Source organism: Fundulus heteroclitus, chromosome 20 (assembly GCF_011125445.2).
Source record: "Fundulus heteroclitus isolate FHET01 chromosome 20, MU-UCD_Fhet_4.1, whole genome shotgun sequence".
NCBI classification, from domain to species: Eukaryota; Metazoa; Chordata; class Actinopteri; order Cyprinodontiformes; family Fundulidae; genus Fundulus; species Fundulus heteroclitus.
Genome location: NC_046380.1, coordinates 41,954,385 through 41,973,718, shown reverse-complemented (window position 1 = coordinate 41,973,718; position 19,334 = coordinate 41,954,385). Strand labels below are relative to the sequence as shown.

The following is a 19,334-nucleotide window of genomic DNA, read 5'->3' as shown; positions in this document are numbered from 1 at the left end:
TAAAAAGACTTACGTTTTTTCCAGTGACGGCAATAACATATGATTTACCGTAGCACTTTATTTTGAAGCGGCGGGCTGGGATGACGTCATCGGTTGAAATTAAAATTCATAATATCTCCGAAACCAAAGCAGCACAAACGATAATTTTAACGGCACAAACCTGCACAAACGAAGCACTAAAAAAAGTAGCCCAGTTTGATCGGATTCGAAGCAAAATGGGGAGATGGTGAATTCTGGATGACCTTAACAAATATTCTTTAATATCTTCAAAACCAAAACAGCACAAACGCTAATTTTAATGGCACAAACCTGCACAAACGAAGCACTAACCATTCTGTCTATTTAACAGAGTTTTTTCTGTGGGTGGGGTGTCAGCTTCACCCGGCTCTTTACCTGCAGCGGAGGAGAGATCGCGCTGCAGTTAGGCTTTTACATGTAGCATATAGCTCAGTGGCGTGCAGCCTAGCCACCGCATTTCTACCATAATATAAAACCGACACTAAATAAACGACTCACCGTCACGTAGTTGCAAGGAAAACACCCAATGGAACACCCTTCGTCTGGGTAAATTGGACTTGATTCAACAATATCCTTCAGTAATTTAGGAAAAACGGCAGCACAGCACAGCACAGCAAGCAATAGCAGCCACAAGACGGAGGAGTTCACCTCTGACCCGGAACTCAAAGAGTACTGCTTGTTGTCTGCTCACACAGCGCCACTCGTGGACAGTACAGGAACTGCAGGAACGAAGTACGTCTTTTTCAGTAATCATTGTTGAATGATAATAATGCATTTTTCTAGCGATGATTTCTGTCACGAGGACATAATGCAGTGTTGTGCTGGCAGCCATCCCAACTAATAAAAATAAGATTTAAGATTAAAATAGTACATTATAGTAGCAAAATAAATACAATTATTGTGGTTTAAGGACAAGTTTGGTACCTGCATTAAGGTTAATTTCAAAAGGTACTTGTCATTTTCAGACTAAAAAACATTCTAAAAAGATGTTCTAATTCAGTGAATATGACTGGATATTTAAACAGAAAATAATCCGTCCGTCCGTTGTCTTCCGCTTATCCGGGGTCGGGTCGCGGGGGTAGCAGCTTCAGTAGGGAGGCCCAGACGTCCCTCTCCCCAGCCACTTGGGCCAGCTCCTCAGGAGGAATCCCAAGGCGTTCCCAGGCCAGCCGGGAGACATAGTCCCTCCAGCGTGTCCTGGGTCTTCCCCTGGGTCTCCTCCCGGTGGGACGTGCCCGGAACACCTCTAAAATAATAATGAAATTAATTATTCTTTCAACTAGCAGTTTTTGAGTATGACTAAAATTCAAGGCAGTGAAGGAGGGTAACTGATAAGTGATGGCTGATGGTGGAGAGCTTGCAGGCCTGGCTTCGGTGGAGAAGCAGCAAACAACTGTGGCAGGAAATGTCACTTTCATTTCAATGCAATGCAATGCAAAACTGGAGAACAGTAGAAATCAGTAGAGTGAGAAAAACTGGCCCTGATGTCCTCCAGTAGCCTAAGCCTGATTGTAGGATGTCCCTGAACTCTTGTTACATTACAAAGTTTACAATAATAAGGAGAGCCAGCGAAATGCTTGAGGCAGGATTATACAGGAAAAGGAGGAGATTAAGTATAATATAAAATAAATTAATAAACAATACATAAAATACTTTAATGTTTTCTTAAAACGTCTGAATACAAACTGTCCCAAAACATGTTAAATAAATTCCTTTATCATCATTCATTTATACCAGTTGTTCAAGTTATTTAATTGTTACTTGTAAAAAAATATATATATTATTGTAAATTAGAAATGTCCCATGCTCCTAAATGCAGCTTTCTGACGCTCGGGAACGCATCACACTGGTCTGAGAACGCAACGCGGAGTAGAGGCACGTTACTGCTTAAGACAAAGCTTTGCCGTTTGTAAAACTCATGTCGGCTGGCACGGTTTATTGTTCTGTGTGAATGACAAGAGACCACAACAAATGAGGCTGCTAATGAGCCAACAGCCAACAGGAGAAGGTCTGCATCGAAGCAGCATGGAAAATTGGTGTTATTAAAACATGATTAAATACTTCAATGTAGCATGAAAAAATAAAATATGTGAATAAAAAAGTTAAAGGCATGAGGTGAACTGTATTGATTTAAATTGAAAAATCGTTTTTTAAAGCCAAAGGGAAATGAAATATTGGGTGAAAATGTAATTCTCTAAAATTGGCACAGCTTGGATTTGAACTTTCGATCTTCTGCTTTGCAGCCCGACACCTAACCCACTCGACCAAAATACCAGTATCGTGCTCAGCCGAGCTTTATTGAGAGGTCAATTGTGTTAAGAAGTGTTTTTTGCGAATTTTGTTCCAAATGTAAGTAGAAACAGCGTCAAGTACAAAAAGCCCTGATCGCGGCGTCGAGACCAACGTTTCGATATATAGTATGTGGGGGTAGACCCTACGGTTCGGGCTGTATTAACGGTACTATAATAATAATAATAATAACTAGAATCGTTCAACTTCTGAAGAAGTTGAAGAAGGCGCCCGCCTGGTGGTGGGCGTGACCGTCAAAGGCAAAGCTTCCGAGTTCCTTGGTCGTAGGCTCTCATCGCTTGGGGATTTTAAATCAAACCTTCTGAGTGAAAAGGATTTGTCTTCATCAAAACCTGCCGACCGGGAAAACTTTGCGTCTGCAGAGCTGCAAACTGCGTACTTCGATCTGAGACGCAGCTAATGACCTAATTGGCGACAGCCGACAGTCAAAGTTTGCCATTCATTTTCTACGGTAGTCCTAAACCACTACTGACATAATACACTTTTTGGCCACAAGCGTCATTTTGGGGGCGTTGTTTCTACTTCTTTTCGTAGAGCCGTTTTTAATAGAAAGAAGAAAAGGCAAAAACGGTCCAAACAAAAGGTCGTAACGTTTACATTTGTAACCTCTGCCTTACATAAACACTAGAATTAAATCTTAATAAATAAAAGTATAGACAATTATTTCAGTAACTCAATTCAGTAAGTGAAATACACTATATACAGGAGTTTGACAATGAAACTGAAACACCTCTCATTTTAACGTGGGAGGTTTCATGGCTAAATTGGACCAGCCTGGTGGCCAATCATCATTAATTGCACATTGAACCAATAAGAGCAGAGTGTGAAGGTCCAATTAGCAGGGTAAGAGCACAGTTTTGCTCAAAATATTGCAATGCACACAACATTATGGGTGACATGGGTGAGTTCAAAGGAGGACAAATTGTTGGCGCACATCTTGCTGGATGTGTCAAAACTTTCTTCAATTGAATAAAAACAAAACTGAAGTAATAATATTTGGACCAATAGAGGAGAGATCAAAAGTTAGCACACAGGTTCAGTCGCTTCAGCTAGAAACCACTGACCAGGCCTGAAACCTTGGTGTAGTGATGGACTCAGACCTGAACCTCCAAAAGCATTTACAGACAGTGACAAGGTCGGCTTTCTATCACCTGAAGAATATTTCCAGGATTAAAGGACTGATGTCTCAGCAGGATCTGGAAAAACTAATCCATGCGTTTATATTTAGTAGAATTGATTACTGCAACGGTGTTTTCACAGGTTTGTCTAAAAAGTGGATCAGACAGCTGCAGCTGATCCAGAACGCTGCTGTCCGCGTCCTCACTAAGACTAAGAAAGTAGAGAACATGAACCCAGTTCTAAAGTCCTTACACTGGCTCCCTGTATCTCAGAGAATAGACTTTAAAATACTTCTGTTAGTCTATAAATCCCTAAATGGCTTAGCACCTAAATACATTACAGACTTGTTATCAGTGTATGAACCCTCCAGACCACTAAGGTCTTCTGGCTCCAGCCTACTCTGCATACCTAGAACCACAACTAAACAAGGAGAAGCAGCATTTAGTTCCTATGCTCCGCTTATCTGGAACAAACTTCCTGAAAACTGTAAAAGTGCGGAAAGCCTGAGTTCTTTTGAATCAAGATTAAAAACACATTTGTTTACAATTGCCTTTGACTGTTCTAGTTAAACTGTTTTACTGTTTTTAATGTTCTTCTTTGTTTCTACATTCTATCTCTACTTGCTTTTATTCTATTTTGTAGCTACATTTTATTCCTACTTGCATTTATTTTGCTATATTTTAATCATGTAAAGCACTTTGTATTGTCTCTGTACTGAATTGTGCTATATAAATATATTTCCCTTGCCTTGCCTTGCATCTGTGACCAAGACAGCAAGTGTTTGTGATGTATCAAGAGCCACGGTGTCCAGGGTAATGTCAGCATATCACCAAGAAGGATGAACCACATCCAACATGATTAACTGTGGACGCACGACGAAGCTGTCTGAAAGGGATGTTCGGGTGCTAACCCGGATTGTATCCAAAAAACATAAAACCACATAACTCTACTTATAACTAACTTTCTGAAATATAAACTAAAGGTCACCATCAGTTCTAAAACATCTTTAGATGAACTCTTGTTGAGCCCTGGAGTATGGAGGACCAAGTCTTCCATATTTAAAAATAAATACAGAAATAAATAAATGCTCAATAAATAAATGTGCATACAATTATGTGCCACCAAAAATACAATGCACAAATAAATGTAGATAGAAAATTAATTATACAGTGAGACAAAATGTATATATTTCCTTTAATTAGCCACTTTATTTATTAATTACTTATTTTTTTAAGTATTTATTTATGTGCATGTTATAATATTTTTGTCTGTTTTATTCTTTCTTTGTATTTTTTTGCCCTATTTATTTTTCCGATGCTATTTATTTATGCCTGTCCTTTTTACATTTCTGTTTCTCGTTTTTACATTTCTGTCTGTCCTTTTTACATTTCTGCCTGTCCCTTTTACATTTCTGTATGCATTTCTGCCTCATTATGCAAATGAGGGGGGCTGTGTCTTAAGGGCTCAACTTCTTCCCATTGGTTGGTTAGCATTTTACTGCGTCGGTCAAATCTACATGGCTTTTCCCCGACATGAAGCATTGTTTAATAATGTCAAACTCAGCAGGCAGACGTTCATTGTCCGACCTCTTACGGGAAGCTGCTAATAGACTGGAAGAATTAGAACGCTGTACATTTGGGATCTGAAATGTTTTTCGGTGGTTTCAGATTCGGCTTTCCAGATCAATAACTCATCGGCGGATGATTTATTCTACAAAACAGACACCTCTCCGCAACCACCGCAAGGCAGACGCTGAGCTACAACCGTAGTTTCCTCAAAACAAGTCCGTGGGCCAGAATCTGTGGGACATCACCTTAAGAACTTTCGTATGAACTGTCAGACGGCAACTTTCTTGCACTTAGATAAGTTGCTACACATTGCAGTGAACTCAAAACACCAATGTTCCCACGTTTTCACTTGCACATTAATAAGTTATTGCTGATAAAAAATCTAAACTGTTGTGCTTCGGGCCGAGATGTCACGTGATTCGATTTTTGCTGCTCAGCCAATCAGATTGCTGTATTGTCAGCTGAGTGCGTTCAATGTGTAAGGTGTTGTAAACATTTGTTTCCAGACGAAGAAAGCCCAATAATAATAGCATTTTCTGGCGCCAGTTGGCAAAGATCTTGATGGCAAGGAAAAAGAAATAGCCCAGACCATCCATCATCCATTTTCTAACACGTTTATCCCTGCTGGGTTCGGACCGGTGTCAATGGGCGAGAGGCGGGGTAGACCCTGGACAGGTCGGCAGTCCATCACAGGGCAGAAATAGTCCAGACTTTTGCTCATTTTACTGTGATGTCACCAAGATCTGCTGCGCTAGGATAGCACAGCCAAATGACTTATCCACGCCAGAATTTGTATCCCCTGCATCGGGAGAGTGTTTGAAATCAATAAAACTTTTAACCTCCAGCTTTGTGAAGTCTAATTATTTTTAAACATCACATTCTAATAAAATGAAATTGATTTTTTTAAACTCCTAATACATTGTTCTGTTTTTAAAATCGACATATCTCGTTGTTGATAAACAAAGAGCAAAAGGCTGGGGTGTTAAATGTGAACGGCTGCCAGCTTACCTCAAGTTCTTTCTGTAAAACTGACAGACCCTAGTACTCATGTTTCCTCAGCCATGTCTTTCTCCAAATACGTCGTCGCCTTTTCTTTTTAGGGCTTTCTGCACACAAAATTGCACATATTGCCAAAGCAGCACGTTTCTCTCTGGTAATGTTTACAGTAGCCATCGACACTTCCGTCTTCTTCTTCTTCTTCTTCATCGTCTTCTTCTGTCTACGTTTGGACATACAGTATGAGCACTCTGGTTGTGTCCGAGCGTTGCGGCGTACACAGATCGTGAGCGGTGAACTTTTAAACCTGCGGTTCCGTCGCACAGTTTGAGATGTACCACGACTGAAAAACTCGTACAGTGTATGCCCGGCTTAACACACTTACCATAACAGCTCCGCATCACCGTTTATGACGACGAAATTTCACTTCTTCTTCTTCTGTTTTAAAAGTGGTGCGCCCTTCTTCTTCTTCGTGTTTTAATGGGTGCTGACCACATCCAAAAGGATCATTACCGCCCGTCTAGTGGTGCGCTCTGTTCCCCATCTTTATATTATCAGCAGCGCAACCAGCTACCGTAAGACCTGTTAAATGTATCACTGTTATAGCTCCGAAGGTCCAGAAACTCATGTGTGCTATAGCGCAGCAACGCGGTGCAGTTTTGGAAGAAAAGATAGCCAGTGTGTTGTTAGCTTTAGCCTAGCACGCGCCCCCCTCTGCGGTTAAGCCGGCTTTGTGTACGTTCCGGTCGCCGGCTGAGTTGCACTTCCGCCCGGCCGAGAGAAGTCAGCAGGATCCAGTGTTCTGGAGATCTCTAGGATGACGGTAATATCAGCGATAAATGTATCACTGTTATAGCTCCGAAGGTCCAGAAACTCATGTGTGCTATTGCGCAGCAACGCGGTGCAGTTTTGGAAGAAACAGTCCGGTGAAAAATAGATTAAAAAAACTTCAGGACAACTTTGTTGTTTTTTGATGTGAGACGGTGCAGAGCTGAAAAGTCCATATTTTCAGTCATTTTTCAAAACCGCTCCATAGGAAATGAATGGGGGAGGTTTCGGGTTTGTGTCGGTCTGACGTGATTTGCGAAAAATCTATAAATGCCACACCAATGAGGGTTACATTTCCCAAATCCTGACAAAAATACCCACGTTTTGATATATAGTTTGTGGGGGTGCACGCTACGGTTCAGGCCGCATTAGCCGTGACGGAATAATAATAAAGAATAACTAGAAAAATTTCTGAAGAAATTTAGTAAGGCGCCTGCCACTTGGTGCGTACCGTACCGTCAGAAATAGCAACAGGAATAACACTGCGAATTTCAGGTTCCTACGGTCTTCACAGCCCCCGCAGCGGCCGTCGAAAGGTGCCATGTTAAGTCAATGGACCTCCTCGGAGCCTCTTGCTAGCAGCGTTGTCATGGAGACTCACTGACAGCTGCAGCCCTCTCTCTGTCTGTAAAGGCAGAAGAACCCTGGCTAAGCAGAAGTTGATAGGACCTTCCCAAAGCTACTTCTGGTTAGCAACATGCTAACGGTTAGCCGCTAGCATGTTTGTGTTCAGTATCACCGGGTGATGTTACTCTGTTAGTTTGGTTGAAATCCTGTACTGAGAAGTGCCTAAAAAGGGAGAAAATCCTAAAATTCACCAAATCTGTCAAGCAGGAGTTTGTACAAGCTTCTTATAGCTACTTCCGGTTAGCAACATGCTAACCGTTAGCCGCTAACATGGTTGTGTATGGTATCACTGGGTGAGTGTACTCTGTTAGTTTGGTCCAAATCCTGTACTGGGATGAGCTTCAAATAGGGAGAAAATACGTCATTTATAACGTTGCCATGGTAACTCAAAATGGCGGGTGGTACATAAAAACATAGACATAATATAAGAGTAGACGCGTCATTGGGCGGGTTCTGCCTATGCTGCGATGCGTCAGAGCGTCCGCCATCTTAAATGTGGCAAATCGACAGTTACTCAGTCACTTAAACAGTATCAGAGGGACTTTAATCTCTGAATATACTTTGTATTCGTAGTATTTCTTTTTTGTAATATTACAAGTTTATTTTCGTATCCCTTTAGCTTCATTCTCCTGAATTTATTCTCCTAAAGAATAAAAATAATTAAAATAATCTAACCTGGCCCTATTACTCCAGGAGTGAAATAATTCTGCAAACTGTGATTATTCTGGAAATGTTCCCCCTTAATTCTCATAATATGATGTTTTTATCATAACATTATCACTTTTGTGTTTGTTAGTTTATTTTTACTTTAGGACTTTTTTTTCCTCATATTATTAATTTTACCTCTTTAATACTCACCCAAAAAGTCTGTTCCTAAAGGTTCACATGTGACACGGGTTTATGAAATAATGAAGACCACAATGTTTAGATTTAACAAATTTATCCTTATATTCATAACACATAAACACACACACACACATACATATATATATATATATATATATATATATATATATATATATATATATATATATATATATATATATATATGTGTGTGTGTGTGTGTATTTATTGCAGCACAGGAGTGAGGCATCTTTTCTGATTCACGTTCACAATAACAGAACTCGACTTTTTTCTGCCACATACAATATGGCGGTGACGTTGACGTGCGAACCTGCGCCCTATGACGCGTCTACGTATATGATGTCTATGCAAAAAAATACTTCATGGGATCAGCACACATGTTTTGATATATACACTGTGGGGATTATAATACAAAAGTCTTAGTCTCCCACGCGGGTTTTGATCCCACGACCTCTTGCATGCAAAGCCTGCACTTTCCATCTGAGCTATACTGTAACGCTATATATGGGCATTAATTATTGGGACCATAAGGGGTTTTGTCCTCCATTGAAAAGCATTGGATGTTTGACACCTCATAGCTTGGAGATGCTTTATGCGACGTAGCCCAAATTTCTTGTGGAGCTTCCTCTCTAAAGTAAGAACAGACTCTGTGAAGCAGAAGTTGGTGAGACATTCCTAGAGCTACTTCCGGTTAGCAACATGCTAACCGTTAGCCGCTAACAAAGTTGTGTTCAGTACCACCGGGTGATTGTACTCTGTCAGTTTGGTCCAAATCCTGTACTGGGAAGTGCCTCAAATAGGGGTGCCAATACTTAATGTCACCAAACGTGACCAAAGTTCATTGGTCAGATTGGCCTCCTTTAGCAACTCAGCCTCACCACATCTGGGCCCAGAACTCAGCATTTGACCAAAATTGTCAGTAGCGCCATTTCCCACAGGTGGGTGGTGCTATATTGGCCAATTGGGTCGTATCTGGTTATCATGCCAGGTCCTGTTGGAAGCAAAGGCCCAATAGGAAAGCATGTGAAATCCAAAATGGGACAGAAAATTGACACATGACTGAAAGTCACATGAAAATTTTAAAATGTTAAGAGGAAGTGACTGTGCGAATTTCAGATTCCTACATTAATCACAGCCACTGCAGTCAGCATTGAAAGTTGCCATTTTATCTTAATGGAGCGTCTCCCTCTGGCCCTCAGAGTTCCGTCGTCATGGAAACTCTGCCTGCAGCTGGCCCGTCTACTCAAGTGCAGACACTTTGTGTCATAGACTGCCTATTGGATTATAATGGAGAACTTTGCCCCGAACAACGCTTCATATCTCCTGATCCATAAATGGTAGAGACGTAATTTTTTCTGTGTTTAGTTCGTAACGGATAGGGGAAGAAGAAAAGCTATCGTTTTTTGCTAGAAAAAGTTTAATAAAGGCGTAAAAAAATAAGATCTAAATGGGATTTTTATGGATTTTTAGAAATCCTCTAAAAAGGGTCCCGAACAAATCGCTGTAACTCAAAAAGTATAAGAGATATCAAAATAATTCTTTCACCATGAGTATCGGCAGGCTTTTGAGGACCATGAAGCTCATTTTTATGTTTGTACAAAAATCGGTGTAGACACAGCGACGATGTAAAAAAGTGGTTGATGTGGGAAAATGCAGCTCCAAAGCGTTTTTAGGATTTTGCACATTCGCTACTCCCGAACAAATTGTTCCTGCGGAAAAACCGTAACAGTTATCCACAAAATTCCTTTTTTGTGAGCGCCAGAAGGGTTGGGACATTCATGTGTGAAAGTCTCATGTCTGTACATAAAACGGTTTAGGAGTCGCAACAATGCGAAAACATGTGATGTTTTGGATTTTTAGACGTCATTTTTCAAAACCGCTCCATAGGAAATGAATGGGGGAGGTTTCGGGTTTGTGTCGGTCTGAGGTGATTTGCGAAAAATCTATAAATGCCACACCAATGAGGATTACATTTCCCGAATCCTGACAAAAATACCTACGTTTTGATGTATAATATGTCTACGTAGAGTGAAAATTGAGCGAGTAAGGTCAAGTTGTTCGGAGTTTTGAAATCTTTAAAAAAGCTAGAGTGGGCCACTCTAGCGGTTGGAGAATTCCGTCATTGACTTTCATTGTAAACGATGATTTCGCTGATTTTTGGACATGAGCTTTTTAGGAGTAACTGTGAGGAGACGATAAAAGATATCCACATCCCGTTTTCACTTCTGAGTAGTTCACAGATATATCTACAAACTGGAAGTTAAACGGTGTTCGTAGGTGAAAGCATGGCGACACAGTACAGCGTTGAAAATGGTCATTTGGAGGCTTTTTTGAGGCTTTCTCTCTACCCGACTCCATTAATTCCTATGGGATTTTTTGGGGGTGGTTTTTCGTTAATTATGTTGCCATGGTAACTTGAAACCTCAATAAAAGTAGTAGCACACATCTCGTGATCGAGCCGCACATTTTGATAACTGCATTGTGGGGGTGCACGCTATGGTTCGGGCTGCATTAATCATGACGGAAGAATAATATAAGAAGTTTAATAATAATAAAGAGTCCGTTTAGAGGTGAATAGTAATAGGCCCTGCCCATGCATTTGCATTGGGAGGCAGTGCTGTGCGAAGCACAGCACTGCCTCCTCATTGCAAATGCTATGGCAGGCGCCTAATAAATAAGCCGTTTAGAGGTGAATAGTAATAGGCCTTCCTTTTTTTATGATGTAGATTTTGTCGTAACATTAGCGGCGGAGGGATACGACGAATTTGGAAAGAGTGCTCACTGTTGTGAAGCCCACTTGTTTTATACGACTTTGGTCTTATTTTTTCTAAAGTCACTTTTAAATTTCATGAGTTGCGGGTAGCAGTTTTTTTTGGGGCTTGTTTCTGAAAGTGAAGTTGATTGTTTGGGGTCTAAACTAAGTGATGCCGAAATATCAATAACTGATTATAACTGCTGAAAGTAGATTAGGCGGTGCAGATCACCATTTTGAGCAGAGATTGGTTCTAAAGATGAGTTTTATACTCAATATGGCAGAACCCAACCCATAAACCGTACTTTAATGCTTATTTGTTGTCATTGTATGTTTCTAAAATGTCTAATTAGTATTAATTCAATTTCAAATGCTTAATACCATGTCTATCTTTGTTTAAGTGGTTAAATAAAATATTTTGGCATGAAAACGGATATTTATTTACAAGGGGACAGATAGGGCAGATATCTGTGCTCGTCATGGATTGTCCATCACAAACACCATGTTCAAGCATAAGGGTGTCCATATGTGCTCTTGGCACCAGGACACCCTAGGTCGCAGTTCAATGATCGACTTTGTTGTCATTCCATCTGACCTGCGGTCGTATGTCTTGGACACTCAGGTGAAGAGAGGGGCGGAGCTCTCCACCGACCACTACCTGGTGGTGAGTTGGCTCCGATGGCAGGGGAGGAAGCCGGTCCGACCGGGCAGGCCCAAACGCACTGTGAGGGTTTGCTGGGAACGTCTGGCAGAGTCCTCTGTGAGGCGGAGCTTTAACTCCCACCTCCGGGAGAACTTTAAACACGATCCGAGGGAGGCGGGGGACATTGAGTCTGAATGGACCATGTTCCACGCCTCTATTGTTGAGGCGGCTAGTTGGAGCTGTGGCCGCAAGGTTGTCGGTGCATGTCGCGGCGGCAACCCTCAAACCCGCTGGTCGACACCAGCGGTGAGGGAAGCCGTCAAGCTGAAGAAGGAGTCCTACCGGGCTTTTTTGGCCTGTGGGACTCCGGAAGCAGCTGATGTGTACCGGCAGTGGAAGCGGCAGGCGGCTCGGCTGGTCGCCGAGGCAAAAACTCATGCGTGGGAATAGTTCGGAGAGGCCATGGAGAAAGACTTCCGTACAGCTTCGAAGCGATTCTGGTCCACTATCCGGCGTCTCAGGAGGGGGAAGCAGTGCAGTACCAACACTGTTTACAGTGGGGGTGGTGTGCAGCTGACCTCGACTCGGGACGTTGTGCGTCGGTGGGTGGAATACTTCGAAGACCTCCTTAATCCCACCAACACGTCTTCCATTGAGGAAGCAGAGCCTGAGGACTCTGGGTCGGGTTCTCCCATCTCTGGTGCTGAGGTTGCAGAGGTTGTTAAAAAGCTCCTCGGTGGCAAGGCCCCGGGGGTGGATGAGATTCGCCCTGAGTACCTTAAGGCTCTGGATGTTGTGGGGCTGTGTTGGTTAACGCGGCTCTGCAACATTGCGTGGACATCGGGGGCAGTTCCTCTGGATTGGCAGACTGGGGTGGTGGTCCCCCTATTTAAAAAGGGGGACCGGAGGGTGTGTTCCAAATACAGAGGAATCACACTCTTAAGCCTCCCTGGTAAGGTCTATTCAGGGGTTCTGGAAAGGAGGGTCCGTCGGATAATCGAATCTCGGATTCAGGAAGAGCAGTGTGGTTTTCGTCCTGGCCGTGGAACACTGGACCAGCTCTATACCCTCAGCAGGATTCTTGAGGGGGCATGGGAGTTTGCCCAACCAGTCTACATGTGCTTTGTGGATCTGGAGAAGGCATTCGACCGTGTCCCCCGGGGGATCCTGTGGGGGGTACTCCGGGAGTATGGAGTACCAGACCCTTTAATAAGGGCTGTCAGGTCTCTGTACAACCGGTGTCAGAGTCTGGTCCGCATTGCCGGCAGTAAGTCGGACTCGTTTCTGGTGAGAGTTGGACTCCGCCAAGGTTGCCCTTTGTCACCGATTCTGTTCATAACTTTTATGGACAGAATTTCTAGGCGCAGCCAAGGTGTTGAGGGGATCCGTTTTGGTGGCCTTAGGATTGCGTCTCTGCTATTCGCGGATGACGTGGTCCTATTGGCTTCATCAGGGCGTGATCTACAGCTCTCACTGGAGCGGTTCGCAGCCGAGTGCGAAGCGGCCGGGATGAAAATCAGTGCCTCCAAATCCGAGACCATGGTCTTGAACCGGAAAAGGGTAGAGTACCTTCTCCGGGTTGGGGAGGATGTCCTGCCCCTAGTGGAGGAGTTCAAGTATCTTGGGGTCTTGTTCACAAATGAGGGGAGGATGGAGCGGGAGATCGACAGGCGGATTGGTGCAGCGTCTGCTGTGAAGCGGGCGCTGTACCGATCCGTTGTGGTGAAGAGAGAGCTGAGCCAAAAGGCGAAGCTCTCGATTTACCGGTCGATCTACGTTCCTACCCTCATCTATGGTCACGAGCTTTGGGTCGTGACCGAAAGAACGAGATCCCGGATACAAGCGGCTGAAATGAGTTTTCTCCGTAGTGTGTCTGGGCTCTCCCTTAGAGATAGGGTGAGGAGCTCAGTCATCCGGGGAGGACTCAGAGTAGAGCCGCTGCTCCTCCACGTCGAGAGGAGCCAGTTGAGGTGGCTCAGGCATCTGGTCAGGATGCCTCCTGGACGCCTCCCTGGTGAGGTGTTCCGGGCACGTCCCACCGGGAGGAGGCCCAGGGGAAGACCCAGGACACGCTGGAGGGACTATGTCTCCCGGCTGGCCTGGGAACGCCTTGGGATTCCTCCTGAGGAGCTGGCCCAAGTGGCTGGGGAAAGGGACGTCTGGGCCTCCCTACTGAAGCTGCTACCCCCGCGACCCGACCCCGGATAAGCGGAAGAAGACGGACGGACGGACGGACAGATAGGGCATTGGGACTTGCTTTACAGTTGATACCGCACAGGGACGTCACAAACTGGGAGGTGGCAGTACTATTCTTCACCAAGATGGCGGCCCCGATAAAAAGACCTTCAAATAAAATTACTCTTAATTAAAAAACCTTATAATTTATTGAACAGTATGTAATAATTTTATATTTAAAGTACTTTCAGCAGTTTTTGAATTCTGATTGTGACCAGACTTTTCCTTTTACATATTTGTTACGCCAGTTCAGGACGTGACAGCCTGCATTAGTTTGGGACGTGACGGACTGCATTTCCCATGATGCAATGTGGTCAAAATGGCCACCAACTCCCATCATGCAACACGGTCCAAAATGGCCGCTGACCCTAATGATGGACGGAAAGATAACGTTTCTATGGGAAAGGTATTTATTCCGATCGCACACTGTGATCTTTCTTCTTTGGCACACCGCCACACCGGGAAGACAGACAGCGGTTTCACTCCGTGGGTCCCCCCGTGCCACATGCTCTAGCTTCTCGCTGGACTGAGGATTTTTGGAGCAAAACCATCCCTCTGTTGGACAGGAGGTCGACTTTAAATAGTACTTTTGAATTCCCTTTGATCAGACTGAGAGCCGCCTTATCTCCCAGTGATCGTAAAAGGGACCACGCTTTCGTTTTGGCCAAGCAAAGCATCCCGGAGAGCCCAGAGACTCCGGGGATTTTCCTCAAGTATCCTCGCTGACCGAAGGACCGACCGCCGGAGCTGCGGAGACCAGATTCGGGGACCCCCCCTCTCCTTGCTGCCTGATGGACCTGCGTTCGTGCAGGTCCGTCAGGTCCTGCGCTCTTTGTGAACCTCGGTTTGCACCCTTCTCTTGAGTCTCTCATTCAGGACTTCTCTTTAATCAAGGTGTCACCCGACATCAGCGTAAGCGTTGATTACGTCATTAAGACCTCCCCCTTTACGTATCAAGCAAGGTGATGCGTAAAGGGTCACGTGTCGTCATAGTCGCCATCTTGGGGAGGTGCAACTGGCTAAGCTGTGTCAGGGTTCTCTGTTTGGCCGGTGCTCTAACTCTGCTTCACAGGTGGTTCTAGTTTGCTGGGGGTCGTTTGGAGCACTGTTTACTGTCGTCTTAAGGAAGGCACAGACAGAAGGAAGACGCCAGAGCCTTACCCAGTCATGGTACGATGTGGCCTGTGAGTTTTTCGTATCTTTGGAACCTGATTAATTTTGTATCGCCTGCCTTTCTTGTAGTTTTGTGTTTGGATAACTCACCCGCCTTGACGTCTCGCTCTACGAACCAGCTTCCAAGAATCCCTGAAGCTCAGATGTTGCTCTGGCATTCCCCCTCGTACTCTCTGGATGTTACCAGGATGGGCTCGAGGTTCCCTTCCCTGGATTCTGCTGGTTCCCTCTGATCTCTGGTCAAACCGTCTGTCTCCCCTGTCTGTCGTGGTTCGCTCCGGATCCCTCGCCGCCTTGCCATCAGTCTGCCCTCCAGTTGCTAACCACCGGCTATCCTCGTGAGCACTCGGCCTCAGAGTTTCCCTCACCTTCCCCTCCCCGGTTAGGTTCGCTCAACTAAATAGTAAGCGGCTCGGCTTCTGGGAATTTATATCTGGTATAGTCTTTCGTAAACACTCTCCTCCTCTTCCCACAGTTCCTCCGGCATTGACGTTCAGACCTTGACGGATCTCCACACCCATGCAATGATCCCTGTACCTGAACCATTTAATAAACACCTTTAAACTGCACTCTCTCTTCCGTATTGTGTCTGCATGTGGGCAAAACATATAAAAACCATGACAAGCTGTAGCTAGCTTGTTGGAAAACATTGAATCGTCCCACTGGATTCTCAAAGCTGTTTGTCTCTCAATGCTGCTGCGTCAGTGCCGACGTCTTGAATGTGATGTTTAAACAACTGAGTGAACTAAGATTTGCTACCTCTTATTTTAATCCATTTTTGACTTTTATTTCCACATATATTTTGCATGTTTGGTTTAGTAGTGATTATAGTTTTCACGGTTGTTGAATCAGAGAATTACTGTAACAGGGAATTGCTTTTGGTTCAATAAAAGCAACAACTTGTGGAATAGTAATTGTGTTCATTCCAATTCACAGTTGCATGGTCTTTCAGAATATAGAGTTACCACTTTTTGTGTTAACATCTGACATTAAAACAGAAACATTATCAATGGATTGGTGATAAAGGAGTAACGGTAAACTCTAATTGCAGTTATAATTTGAGTTATTGACGCTGCTGGATAGATCTCATAAATCAGGAACCGATCAGATCATGCCTCCTGTTCCAGCATAAATGAGTCCATAACAGCTAATTAATAAATGCATTACTGTTATAAATTATTAGAAGCTTACCACTGGTATCACCACCATTTGAGCCACATTTTGTTATACCTACTATTTGAGTTTGAATGACCTATTATTAAAATTATAATACCAAATTATAATAAATAATCATATTCAAACAGCTTCTGGCATAACAATATTAAATCAGATGTTATGATTATTACTTGAGTAGCCTTTTATTGAATACTTTAGTTTTACTCATACCTGAGTAATTTAAAAGTTTACTACTTTTTACTTGAATAGAAAGTGTGGAAATAATGCCACTCTTGCTCAAGTTTTTGGCTACTCGCCCCACCCCTGCCTCTGACTCCAATGTAGACCTACCATGGAGACATAGGGCTTCTTTCACTATTATATGTAAAACTGGCATTTTAGAAAGATAACTGGAACATTGTCATTTTTTTATTTACTTTTGTCTTCAAATGAAATTCCCAAGACCTGGAAAACAGCCTTTTTATCCCCCTCTTTGGAAGAGTTTACCCAGCCATTTTGCATCTAGAAACATGGTTTATATGAGTTTAAATGTGTAGAAATTAAATGCTTTGTGTGAAACATTAAGTCCTGTCATGTTTATGGGGTATCTGTATTGCTTATGATGTTAGTTACTGTAAACCATAACCTCACTCTTTTTTTTACTTTTCTATAACTAATGATGGCCTGACCAGATTGGATTGAAAGTTAAATGTTCTAAAAACAGTCTATTAGTGTCCCCAAGTGGTCAGAAAAGGGAAAATATTCCATAATAGAATGTCTTTAAGTCAATGAATCTTTAATATGGGTTACAGTTATGGGAAAAAGACTTCATTTATGAATGAGAAATTGCATTGTGGTGGTTCTTCAAGCTTCAGAAAGAAGGATTAAAAAGAGATGTCTGGCCTTTTCAATATTCTCATGAGAAGTTGAGCAGATAAATCCTGTAGAAAAAAAGGGATTGTGTTCTCACTACACAGACCCAGCAAGGATTTAAAGACTCAATCAGTACCAATGACAAAGATCAGCTTTCTTTCTGTTTGTAACACTGCAGTCACTCATGTATCTTTCCTGTAGAAACCTTCAGTGCCATGTAGCGAATTCTACTGACGCTAGGCCCTGAAACCAAACCAAGACACATGGTAACAAAGTAAAGCTGCCCATACTGTAGCATGGTGCATAGTACTGTAAGTCTGTCAAATTTTTGGCTAAAACTGTATATGCTTTAAGAAAAGCTTTGCATACTGTGTGGTTTTAATCAATGCTGGTGTTGCTCCAGGATAATTCAGACACATTCGGGAATCTGTCAACAGGCTGTCAAATATTCATTTCACCACAGCACCATCATTTCTGTCTTGACCTGCTTTCTGTCTTTAACTGTGTGTGGTCTAACCTTTTTTTTGCCCTTGACAGCTATCTGTGTGTGTGGTGTGTGTGTGTGTGTGTGTGGTGTGTGTGTGTGTGTGTGTGTGTGTGTGTGTGTGGTGTGTGTGTGTGGTGTGTGTGTGTGTGTGTGTGTGTGTGTGTGTGTGTGTGTGTGTGTGTGTGTGTGTGTGTGTGTGTGTACTATACAGTCTCCTGACTGCAGCTGCCTCATGGGCACCCTGTTTGTGCAGGGCACACTCTGAAAACTCAGCAGCATCCTGTCCGGCTAAAGGTGGACTATGCTGCCTTAGGAATTCACCTCGGCTACTTTATGACCTTGTGCACACACACAGACACGCACGTTTGCTCACTCCAGCTGTCTTTTTTTTTCTCCGTGTTCCATTTTAGGCACCTGGCTCAAGTCTGAGGAGACAGTGGCTTTGAAAACCAAGAGAGCAGACTTTGCTGCCGCCTTCTTGCGCGGCAGGATGGTAGTCTCAGGTGGACTCGGTAAGCTGGAAACAAAGTTCTGCAACTCAACTCAGCCTCATGCAAGCACATTCGGAAGACTGCATTATAATTAAAGAAAGCGAGTGACACAAGTGTAAAGCAAAAGAAAACCACTTTCAGAAGGCAGTTTATCAGCACCAGCTGTGTTTGCTTTATATTCTACTGGAGAAATGTCTCTGACCCTAGTAGTAGTAGTGGAAGATTTTAGATTGTGAAAGATTAGAATGTGGTGACAATCTACCTAAGCTAAAAGAATAATCATCAAAAAGATCACTCTATGTAATGCTGTTCTATGTTCTTGCTCAGACCTATCATTTCAGCCTTATATGCTTTTAGGTAGTAGGGATGAAACAGTTACTTCTAATTTGGTGCTTCTGGTGAATTAGTTCTTTTTATATGGGTATTAAAATGGAATTAGCATTAAAACTGTATTTGGTTACAACACAGTTTTAAAGTGTCCAGTTTATTGCTTGTCCATCAAATGCATTGTCCTGAGAGGCAAGCAGAAGACAATAAAAATATTTAAACTGCTAATGAGCACCGGTTGCTGATTGTGGCTGTATTTTGAACTTCATAACTTTCAGAGAGGGATTCTGAAGACGTTTGAGTCCTAAATACCTGCAGAAGGAACCAACAGGAGTAGTTCTTTGCCTGCGGCAGCCACTAGCTGCGTAGTACATAATGCTGAGGGTGTTAACTTTTAACCAGCTGGTTACGGTCTTCAGAATATTCTGGTTCGTCTGTTTTACCTTATTACCAGATTAGTATAACTGCACCTGAATATACAGTACAGCCAAAATAAAGTTCCAAGACTTATTGAATGAATCAGTTTGGATGAAGTGCCCTCCAGGGCCGGATTATCCATAAGGGCCAGTGGGCCAGTGCCCAGGGGCACCAACCATAGGGGGGGCACCACATGACACATGCTTTAAAAATATATTTTTCATAAATTGTTATATTATTTATTTGAAATAGTTGAAAGACCATGCATTATTCATTTTGTGAACACTGATGTCACAATAATAATAAAAGATAAATAAATAAAGATATTTTTGATTTTAACATTTTAAAATGAGATATTTGAATATTGCTCACTGCTCATATGCCTACATGTAGTTGTGTAAGTTAGTAAATAGTAAATTACATTACAGAAATCCCCTTGATTATGTCTGAT

General features: G+C 42.9%; 1 protein-coding gene and 1 long non-coding RNA gene across 5 annotated transcripts in view; both read left to right on the top strand.

The window, feature by feature from the left end:
- Positions 1–19,018, top strand: part of klhdc8a (kelch domain containing 8A) — a 209,318-nt gene extending 190,300 nt beyond the window's left edge. For 3 of the 4 annotated variants that reach the window (XM_036151251.1, XM_036151252.1, XM_036151253.1), the window contains one exon: positions 18,059–18,844. In XM_036151251.1, coding sequence (XP_036007144.1) covers positions 18,059–18,234 — 176 coding nt within the window. In that variant the 3' untranslated portion in view covers positions 18,235–18,844. Of the gene's footprint in view, positions 1–18,058 lie in introns of all 4 variants that reach the window. The other variant, XM_036151254.1, reaches the window with a different exon arrangement.
- LOC118567116 lies at positions 14,659–15,733 on the top strand. Its single transcript, XR_004933492.1, has 3 exons — positions 14,659–15,130; positions 15,203–15,536; positions 15,609–15,733. It is a non-coding gene; the product is annotated as an uncharacterized LOC118567116 (long non-coding RNA).
- Positions 19,019–19,334: the final 316 nt, after the last annotated feature.